Source organism: Molossus molossus, unplaced genomic scaffold (assembly GCF_014108415.1).
Source record: "Molossus molossus isolate mMolMol1 unplaced genomic scaffold, mMolMol1.p scaffold_m16_p_5, whole genome shotgun sequence".
Taxonomy (NCBI): domain Eukaryota; kingdom Metazoa; phylum Chordata; class Mammalia; order Chiroptera; family Molossidae; genus Molossus; species Molossus molossus.
In genome coordinates, this window is record NW_023425388.1 from 60,339,688 (window position 1) to 60,351,845 (window position 12,158).

The following is a 12,158-nucleotide window of genomic DNA, read 5'->3' on the forward strand; positions in this document are numbered from 1 at the left end:
TTCATTCTCACCAGGTGGAAACACACTTACTTCAACTGTTCTTCAGAAGTCATCCAATACTAATGAGACAACCACTTCATCCCATTCCAAGGTCAGTAGCACACCACTCCCAACGTCAGAAATGATACCATCAACAACCACAACAGACACGACTGTAGGACCAGGAAAGGACATGTCATCATCTGTACCTACAACTTCTCTTCCACCCACCACAGCAGATTCAGCAACAACTCAGATAAGTGTACAAACTACAGAACCTCCTGTCAGCACGTCCACTCAATACACATCAGTCTCTTCACAGAAACAACGCACACAGAGCACTGAGACCACCAAAGAACCAAAAACCAGCACCGACATAAAATTAAGCACATCAACATTTTCATCATCACCAAGTGGAAATACCTTTACTTCAAGTGTTCCCGAGAAGACATCCCACTCAGGTGAGACAACCACTTCATCCCTTTCCAGTGCCAGCAGTACACCCCTCCTAACCTCAGAAACGATGCCATCAAAAACCACAATTGACAGCACTGTAGGACCAGGAAAGGACATGTCATCATCTGTACCTACAACTTCTCTTCCACCTACCACAGCAGATTCAGCATCAACTCAGATAAGTCTACAAACTACAGCACCTCCTGTCAGCACCTCCACTCAATACACATCAGCCTCTACGCAGAACCAGCCCACATTGAGCACTGAGACCACCAAAGAACCACAAACGAGCACTGTCACAGATGGTATGACAACTCCTTCATCCTCAACAAGTGGAACCACCCTTATGTCAGGTGTTCCTGAGAAGACATCCCGCTCAGGTGAGACAACCACCTCATACAGCTCCAGAGTCAGCAGTACACCCCTCCCAATGTCAGAAACGATGCCATCAACAACCGCAATTGACAGCACTGTAGGACCAGGAAAGGACATGTCATCACCTGTACCTACAACTTCTCTTCGAACCACCACGGCACAATCAGCAACAACTCAGATAAGTCTACAAACTACAGAACCTCCTGTCAGCACCTCCACTCAGGAAACATCAGCATCTTCACAGAAACAACACACAGAGAGCACTGAGACCACCAAAGAACCTCTAACCAGCACCGTCACAAAATTGAGCACATCAACATTTTCATCATCACCAAGTGGAAATACCTTAACATCAAGTGTTCCCGAGAAGACATCCCATTCAGGTGAGACAACCACTTCATCCCTCTCCAGTGTCAGCAGTACATCCCTCCCAACGTCAGAATCCATGCCATCAACAACCACAATTGACAGCACTGTAGGACCAGGAAAGGACATGTCATCATCTGTATCTACAACTGCTCTTCCACCCACCACGGTACATTCAGCAACAACTCAGATAAATCTACAAACTACAGCACCTCCTGTCAGCACCTCCACTCAATATACATCAGCCTCTTCGCAGAACCAGCCCACAGTGAGCACTCAGACCACGAAAGAACCACAAACCAGGACCGTCACAGATGGTAGCACATCAAGTCCTTCATCCTCACCAAATGGAAATCCCCTGACGTCAGGTGTTCCTGAGAAGACATCCCACTCAGGTGAGACAACGACTTCACTCTATTTCAGTGTCAGCACTACACCTCTCCCAGTGACAGATATAACACCATCAACTACATCAACAGACTCCACTCCAGGACCAGGAAAGGACATGTCATCATCTGTACCTACAACTTCTCTTCCACCCACCACGGCAGATTCAGCAACAACTCAGATAAGTCTACAAACTACAGCACCTCCTGTCAGCACCTCCACTCAGGATACATCTGCCTCTTCACAGAAACAACACACAGAGAGCACTGAGACCACCAAAGAACCAAAAACCAGCACCGACACAAAATTGAGCGCATCAACATTTTCATCATCACCAAGTGGAAATACCATTACTTCAAGTGTTCCCGAGAAGACATCCCATTCAGGTGAGACAACCACTTCATCCCTTTCCAGTGCCAGCAGTACACCCCTCCTAACGTCAGAAATGATGCCATCAACAACCACAATTGACAGTACTGTAGGACCAGGAAAGGACATGTCATCATCTGTACCTACAACTTCTCTTCCATCTACCAAGGCAGATTCAGCAACAACTCAGATAAGTCTACAAACTACAGCACCTCCTGTCAGCACCTCCACTCAATACACATCAGCCTCTTCGCAGAACCAGCCCACATTGAGCACTGAGACCACCAAAGAACCACAAACCAGCACCGTCACAGATGGTAGCACATCAAGTCCTTCTTCCTCACCAAGTGGAAACACCCCTACGTCAGGTGTTCCTGAGAAGACATCCCACTCAGGTGAGACAACCACTTCACTGTTTTTCAGTGTCAGCACTACACCCCTCCCAATGTCAGATATAACAACATCAACTACATCAACAGACACCACTCTAGGACCAGGAAAGGACATGTCATCATCTGTACCTACAACTTCTCTTCCACCCACCACAGCAGAATCAGCAACAGCTCAGATAAGTCTACAAACTACAGCACGTCCTGTCAGCACCTCCACTCAGGACAAAACAGCCTCTTCACAGAAACAACACACAGAGAGCACTGAGACCACCAAAGAAGCACTAACCAGCACCGTCACAAAATTCAGCGCATCAACTTTTTCATCATCACCAAGTGGAAATACCGTTACTACAGGTGTTTTTGAGAAAACATCCCATTCAGATGAGACAACCACTTCATCCCTCTCCAGTGTAAGCAGTACATCCCTCCCAACATCAGAATCGATGCCATCAACAACCACAATTGACAGCACTGTAGGACCAGGAAAAGACATGTCATCATCTGTATCTACAACTTCTATTCCACCCACCACGGTACATTCAGCAACAACTCAGACAAGTCTACAAACTACAGCACGTCCTGTCAGCACCTCCACTCAGGACACATCAGCCTCTTCACAGAAACAACACACAGAGAGCACTGAGACCACCAAAGAACCACAAACCAGCACCGTCACAAAATTGAGCACATCAACATTTTCATCATCACCAAGTGGAAATACCTTAACTTCAAGTGTTCCCGAGAAGACATCCCATTCAGGCGAGACAACCACATCATCCCTCTCCAGTGTCAGCAGTACATCCCTCCCAACGTCAGAATCGATGCCATCAACAACCACAATTGACAGCACTGTAGGACCAGGAAAGGACATGTCATCATCTGTATCTACAACTTCTCTTCCACCCACCACGGTATATTCAGCAACAACTCAGATAAATCTACAAACTACAGCATCTCCTGTCAGCACCTCCACTCAATATACATCAGCCTCTTCGCAGAACCAGCCCACAGAGAGCACTGAGACCACCAAAGAACCACAAACGAGCACCGTCACAGATGGTATGACAACTCCTTCATCCTCACCAAGTGGAAACACCCTTACGTCAGGTGTTCCTGAGAAGACATCCCACTCAGGTGAGACAACCACCTCATACAGCTCCAGTGTCAGCAGTACACCCCCCACAATGTCAGAAACGATGCCATCAACAACCACAATTGACAGCACTGTAGGACCAGGAAAGGACATGTCATCACCTGTACCTACAACTTCTCTTCGAACCACCACGGCACAATCAGCAACAACTCAGATAAGTCTACAAACTACAGCATCTCCTGTCAGCACCTCCACTCAGGACACCTCAGCCTTTTCACAGAACAAGCCCACAGTGAGCACTCAGACCACGAAAGAACCACAAACCAGCACCGTCACAGACGGTAGCACATCAAGTCCTTCATCCTCACCAAATGGAAATCCCCTGACGTCAGGTGTTCCTGAGAAGACATCCCACTCAGGTGAGACAACCACTTCACTCTATTTCAGTGTCAGCAGTACACCCCTCCCAGTGTCAGATATAACACCATCAACTACATCAACAGACTCCACTCCAGGACCAGGAAAGGACATGTCATCATCTGTACCTACAACTTCTCTTCCACCCACCACGGCAGATTCAGCAACAACTCAGATAAGTCTACAAACTACAGCACCTCCTATCAGCACCTCCACTCAGGACACATCAGCCTCTTCACAGAAACAACACACAGAGAGCACTGAGACCACCAAAGAACCACAAACCAGCACAGTCACAAAATTGAGCGCATCAACATTTTCATCATCACCAAGTGGAAATACCATTACTTCAAGTGTCCCCGAGAAGACATCCCATTCAGGTGAGACAACCACTTCATCCCTTTCCAGTGCCAGCAGTACACCCCTCCTAACATCAGAAACGATGCCATCAACAACCACAATTGACAGTACTGTAGGACCAGGAAAGGACATGTCATCATCTGTACCTACAACTTCTCTTCCATCTACCAAGGCAGATTCAGCAACAACTCAGATAAGTCTACAAACTACAGCACCTCCTATCAGCACCTCCACTCAGGACACATCAGCCTCTTCACAGAAACAACACACAGAGAGCACTGAGACCACCAAAGAACCACAAACCAGCACAGTCACAAAATTGAGCGCATCAACATTTTCATCATCACCAAGTGGAAATACCATTACTTCAAGTGTCCCCGAGAAGACATCCCATTCAGGTGAGACAACCACTTCATCCCTTTCCAGTGCCAGCAGTACACCCCTCCTAACATCAGAAACGATGCCATCAACAACCACAATTGACAGTACTGTAGGACCAGGAAAGGACATGTCATCATCTGTACCTACAACTTCTCTTCCATCTACCAAGGCAGATTCAGCAACAACTCAGATAAGTCTACAAACCACAGCACCTCCTGTCAGCACCTCCACTCAATACACATCAGCCTCTTCGCAGAACCAGCCCACATTGAGCACTGAGACCACCAAAGAACCACAAACCAACACCGTCACAGATGGTAGCACATCACGGCCTTCTTCCTCACCAAGTGGAAACACCCCTACGTCAGGTGTTCCTGAGAAGACATCCCACTCAGGTGAGACAACCACTTCACTGTTTTTCAGTGTCAGCACTACACCCCTCCCAATGTCAGATATAACAACATCAACTACATCAACAGACACCACTCTAGGACCAGGAAAGGACATGTCATCATCTGTACCTACAACTTCTCTTCCACCCACCACGGCAGATTCAGCAACAACTCAGATAAGTCTACAAACTACAGCACGTCCTGTCAGCACCTCCACTCAGGACAAAACAGCCTCTTCACAGAAACAACACACAGAGAGCACTGAGACCACCAAAGAAGCACTAACCAGCACCGTCACAAAATTCAGCGCATCAACTTTTTCATCATCACCAAGTGGAAATACCGTTACTACAGGCGTTTTTGAGAAAACATCCCATTCAGATGAGACAACCACTTCATCCCTCTCCAGTGCCAGCAGTACATCCCTCCCAACATCAGAATCGATGCCATCAACAACCACAATTGACAGCACTGTAGGACCAGGAAAGGACATGTCATCATCTGTACCTACAACTTCTCTTCCACCCACCACGGTACATTCAGCAACAACTCAGACAAGTCTACAAACTACAGCACCTCCTGTCAGCACCTCCACTCAGGACACATCAGCCTCTTCACAGAAACAACACACAGAGAGCACTGAGACCACCAAAGAACCACAAACCAGCACCGTCACAAAATTGAGCACATCAACATTTTCATCATCACCAAGTGGAAATACCTCTACTTCAAGTGTTCCCGAGAAGACATCCCATTCAGGTGAGACAACCACTTCATCCCTTTCCAGTGCCAGCAGTACACCCCTCCTAACGTCACAAACGATGCCATCAACAACCACAATTGACAGTACTGTAGGACCAGGAAAGGAAATGTCATCATCTGTACCTACAACTTCTCTTCCACCTACCACGGCAGATTCAGCAACAACTCAGATAAGTCTACAAACTACAGCACCTCCTGTCAGCACCTCCACTCAATATACATCAGCCTCTTCACAGAACCAGCCCACATTGAGCACTGAGACCACCAAAGAACCACAAATGAGCACCGTCACCGATGGTAGCACATCAAGTCCTTCATCCTCATCAAGTGTAAATACCCTAACGTCAGGTGTTCCTGAGAAGACATCCCACTCAGGTGAGACAACCACTTCACTCTTTTTCAGTATCAGCACTACACCCCTCCCCATGTCAGATATAACACCATCAAGTACATCAATAGACACCAGTCTAGGACCAGGAAAGAACATGACATCTTCTGTACCTACAACTTCTCTTCCACCCACCACAGCAGATTCAGCAACAACTCAGATAAGTCTACAAACTACAGCACGTCCTGTCAGCACCTCCACACAATATACATCAGCCTCTTCGCAGAACCAGCCTACAGAGAGCACTGAGACCACCAAAAAACCACAAAGCAGCACCGTCACAGATGGTATGACAACTCCTTCAACCTCACCAAGTGGAAACACCCTTACATCAGGTGTTCCTGAGAAGACATCCCACTCAGGTGAGACAACCACCTCATACCGCTCAAGTGTCAGCAGTACATCCCTCCCAACGTCAGAATCGATGCCATCAACAACCACAATTGACAGTACAGTAGGAACAGGAAATGACATGTCATCACCTGTACCTACAACTTCTCTTTCACCCACCACGATAGACTCTGCAGCAACCAAAATGAGTCGACAATCTACAGCATCCACTATCAGCACCTTCTCTCAGGACACCTCAGCCTTTTCGCAGAACCAACCCACAGCGAGCACTGAGACAACCAAAGATCCACAAACCAGCACCGTCACAGGTGATAGCACATCTCCTCCTTCATCCTCACCAAGTGGAAACACCCTGACGTCAGGTGTTCCTGAGAAGACATCCCACTCCGGTGAGACAACCACCTCATACCTCTCCAGTGTCAGCCGTACACCCTTCCCAATATCCAAAACGATGCCATCAACTACCTCAATTGACAGCACTGTAGGAACAGGAAATGACATGTCATCCTCTGTACCTACAACTTCTCTTCCACCCTCCATGGCAGATTCATCAACAACTCAGATAAGTCTACAAACTACAGCACCTCCTGTCAGCACCTCCACTCAGGACACATCAGCCTCTTCACAGAACCAACGTACACCGAGCACTGAGACCTCCAAAGAACCACAAACCAGCACCGTCACAGAAATGAGCCAATCAACTCTTTCATCCTCACCAAGTGGAAATACCTTTACTTCAGGTGTTCCTGAGAAGACATCCCACTCAGGTGAGACAACCACTTCACTCTATTTCAGTGTCAGCAGTACACCCTTCCCAATGTCCGATATAACACCATCCACTACATCAACAGACACCACTCTAGGACCAGGAAAGGACATGTCATCATCTGTACCTACAAATTCTCTTCCACCCACCACGGCCAATTCAGCAACAGCTCAGATAAGTCTACAAACTACAGCACGTCCTGTCAGCACCTCCACTCAGGACACATCAGCCTCTTCACAGAAACAACATACAGAGAGCACTGAGACTACCAAAGAACCACTAACCAGCACCGTCACAAAATTCAGCACATCAACTTTTTCATCATCACCAAGTGGAAATACCGTTACTACAGGTGTTTTTGAGAAAACATCCCATTCAGATGAGACAACCACTTCATCCCTCTCCAGTGCCAGCAGTACATCCCTCCCAACACCAGAATCGATGCCATCAACAACCACAATTGACAGCACTGTAGGACCAGGAAAGGACATGTCATCATCTGTACCTGCAACTTCTCTTCCACCCACCACGGTACATTCAGCAACAACTCAGACAATTCTACAAACTACAGCACCTCCTGTCAGCACCTCCACTCAGGACACATCAGCCTCTTCACAGAAACAACACACAGAGAGCACTGAGACCACCAAAGAACCACAAACGAGCACCGTCACAGATGGTATGACAACTCCTTCATCCTCACCAAGTGGAAACACCCTTACGTCAGGTGTTCCTGAGAAGACATCCCACTCAGGTGAGACAACCACCTCATACCACTTCAGTGTCAGCAGTACACCCCCCACAATGTCAGAAACGATGCCATCAACAACCACAATTGACAGCACTGTAGGACCAGGAAAGGACATGTCATCACCTGTACCTACAACTTCTCTTCGAACCACCACGGCACAATCAGCAACAACTCAGATAAGTCTACAAACTACAGCACCTCCTGTCAGCACCTCCACTCAGGACACATCAGCCTCTTCACAGAAACAACACACAGAGAGCACTGAGACCACCAAAGAACCACAAACCAGCACAGTCACAGAGTTGAGCACATCAACATTTTCATCATCACCAAGTGGAAATACCATTACTTCAAGTGTTCCCGAGAAGACATCCCATTCAGGTGAGACAACCACTTCATCCCTTTCCAGTGCCAGCAGTACACCCCTCCTAACATCAGAAACGATGCCATCAACAACCACAATTGACAGTACTGTAGGACCAGGAAAGGACATGTCATCATCTGTACCTACAACTTCTCTTCCATCTACCAAGGCAGATTCAGCAACAACTCAGATAAGTCTACAAACTACAGCACCTCCTGTCAGCACCTCCACTCAATACACATCAGCCTCTTCGCAGAACCAGCCCACATTGAGCACTGAGACCACCAAAGAACCACAAACCAGCACCGTCACAGACGGTAGCACATCACGGCCTTCATCCTCACCAAGTGGAAACACCCCTACGTCAGGTGTTCCTGAGAAGACATTCCACTCAGGTGAGACAACCACTTCACTGTTTTTCAGTGTCAGCACTACACCCCTCCCAATGTCAGATATAACAACATCAACTACATCAACAGACACCAGTCTAGGACCAGGAAAGGACATGTCATCATCTGTACCTACAACTTCTCTTCCACCCACCACGGCAGATTCAGCAACAACTCAGATAAGTCTACAAACTACAGCACGTCCTGTCAGCACCTCCACTCAGGACAAAACAGCCTCTTCACAGAAACAACACACAGAGAGCACTGAGACCACCAAAGAAGCACTAACCAGCACCGTCACAAAATTCAGCGCATCAACTTTTTCATCATCACCAAGTGGAAATACCGTTACTACAGGTGTTTTTGAGAAAACATCCCATTCAGATGAGACAACCACTTCATCCCTCTCCAGTGCCAGCAGTACATCCCTCCCAACATCAGAATCGATGCCATCAACAACCACAATTGACAGCACTGTAGGACCAGGAAAGGACATGTCATCATCTGTATCTACAACTTCTCTTCCACCCACCACGGTACATTCAGCAACAACTCAGACAAGTCTACAAACTACAGCACCTCCTGTCAGCACCTCCACTCAGGACACATCAGCCTCTTCACAGAAACAACACACAGAGAGCACTGAGACCACCAAAGAACCACAAACCAGCACCGTCACAAAATTGAGCACATCAACATTTTCATCATCACCAAGTGGAAATACCTCTACTTCAAGTGTTCCCGAGAAGACATCCCATTCAGGTGAGACAACCACTTCATCCCTTTCCAGTGCCAGCAGTACACCCCTCCTAACGTCGCAAACGATGCCATCAACAACCACAATTGACAGTACTGTAGGACCAGGAAAGGATATATGGTCATCTCTACCTGCAACTTCTCTTCCACCCACCACAACAGACTCTGCAGCTACTGAAATGAGTCTACAATCTACAGCATCCACTATCAGCACCTTCTCTCAGGACACCTCAGCCTTTTCGCAGAACCAACCCACAGCGAGCACTGAGACAACCAAAGATCCACAAACCAGCACCGTCACAGGTGATAGCACATCTCCTCCTTCATCCTCACCAAGTGGAAACACCCTGACATCAGGTGTTCCTGAGAAGACATCCCACTCCGGTGAGACAACCACCTCATACCTCTCCGGTGTCAGCCGTACACCCTTCCCAATGTCCAAAACGATGCTATCAACTACCTCAATTGACAGCACTGTAGGAACAGGAAATGACATGTCATCCTCTGTACCTACAACTTCTCTTCCACCCTCCATGGCAGATTCATCAACAACTCAGATAAGTCTACAAACTACAGCACCTCCTGTCAGCACCTCCACTCAGGACACATCAGCCTCTTCACAGAACCAACGTACACCGAGCACTGAGACCTCCAAAGAACCACAAACCAGCACCGTCACAGAAATGAGCCAATCAACTCTTTCATCCTCACCAAGTGGAAATACCTTTACTTCAGGTGTTCCTGAGAAGACATCCCACTCAGGTGAGACAACCACTTCACTCTATTTCAGTGTCAGCAGTACACCCTTCCCAATGTCCGATATAACACCATCCACTACATCAACAGACACCACTCTAGGACCAGGAAAGGACATGTCATCATCTGTACCTACAAATTCTCTTCCACCCACCACGGCCAATTCAGCAACAGCTCAGATAAGTCTACAAACTACAGCACGTACTGTCAGCACCTCCACTCAGGATACATCAGCCTCTTCACAGAAACAACGCACAGAGAGCACTGTAACCACTAAAGAACCACAAACCAGCACCATCACAGAAATGAGCACATTAACTTTTTCATCATTACCAAGCGGAAATACCTTTACTGCAGGGTTTCCTGAGAAGACATCCCATTCAGGTGAGACAACCACTTTATACCTCCCCAGTGTCAGCAGTACACTCCTCCCAATGTCAGAAACGATGCTATCAACAACCACAATTGACAGCACTGTAGGTCCAGGAAAGGACCTATCATCATCTGTACCTACAACTTCTCTTACACCCACCACGGCACATTCAGCAACAACTCAGATAAGTCTACGAACTACAGCATCTCCTGTCAGCACCTCCACTCAGGACACATCAGCCTTTTCGCAGAACAAGCCCACAGTGAGCACAGAGACCACGAGAGAACCACAAACCAGCACCGTCACAGATGTTAGCACATCAACTCCTTCATCCTCACCAAGTGGAAACACCCTGACATCAGGTGTTCCTGAGAAGACATCCCACTCAGGTGAGACAACCACTTCACTCTTTTTCAGTGTCAGCACTACACCCCTCCCCATGTCAGATATAACACCATCAACTACATCAACAGACACCACTTTAGTGCCAGGAAAGGACATGTCATCATCTGTACCTGCAACTTCTCTTCCACCCTCCATGGCAGAATCAGCAACAACTCAGATAAGTCTACAGACTACAGCACCTCCTGTCAGAACCTCCACTGAGGACACATCAGCCTATTCACAGTACCAACACACAGGGAGCACTGAGACCCCCAAAGAACCACAAACCAGCACCGTCACAAAATTGAGCACATCAACTTTTTCATCCTCACCAAGTGGAAATACCTTTACTTCAGGTGTTCCTGAGAAGACATCCCACTCAGGTGAGACAACCAACTCATACCACTCCAGTGTCAGCAGTACACACCTCCCAACGTCAGAAACGATGCCATCAACAACCACAATTGACAGTACTGTAGGACCAGGAAAGGACATGTCATCATCTGTACCTACAACTTCTCTTCCACCTACCATGGCAGATTCATTAACAACTCAAATAAGTCTACAAACTACAGCACTTCCTGTCAGCACCTCCACTCAATACACATCAGCCTCTTCACAGAACCAGCCCACAGAGAGCACTGAGACCACGAAAGTACCACAAACCAGCACCGTCACAGATGGTACCACACCAACTGCTTTATCCTCATCAAGTGGAAACACCCCTATGTCAGGTTTTCCTGAGAAGACTTCCCACTCAAGTGAGACAACCACCTCATCCCTCTCCAGTGTCAACAGTACATCATTTCCTATGTCAGAAATATTGCCATCAACAACCACAATGGACAGCACTGTAGGAACAGGAAAGGATATATGGTCATCTCTACCTGCAACTTCTCTTCCACCCACCACAACAGACTCTGCAGCTACTGAAATGAGTCTACAAAGTACAGCATCCACTATCAGTACCTCTACTCAGGAAACTTCAGCCTCTTCACAGAAACAACACCCAGAGAGCACTGAAACCACCAAAGAACCAGAAACCAGCACCATCACAGAAATGAGCACATCAACTCCTTCATCCTCACCAAGTAGAAATATCTTTACTTCAGGTGTTCCTGAGAAGACATCCCACTCAGGTGAGTCAACCA

At 47.4% G+C, this 12,158-nt stretch overlaps 1 protein-coding gene across 1 annotated transcript in view; it reads left to right on the forward strand.

Moving 5' to 3' along the window:
• The first annotated feature begins 2,324 nt into the window (after positions 1-2,324).
• MUC4 (mucin 4, cell surface associated) overlaps positions 2,325-12,158 on the forward strand; it is a 34,468-nt gene continuing 24,634 nt past the window's right edge. The window contains exons 1-2 of the mRNA XM_036242504.1: positions 2,325-3,383; positions 11,925-12,146. Coding sequence (XP_036098397.1) covers positions 2,378-3,383; positions 11,925-12,146 — 1,228 coding nt within the window. The 5' untranslated portion in view covers positions 2,325-2,377. The remainder of the gene's footprint in view (positions 3,384-11,924; positions 12,147-12,158) is intronic.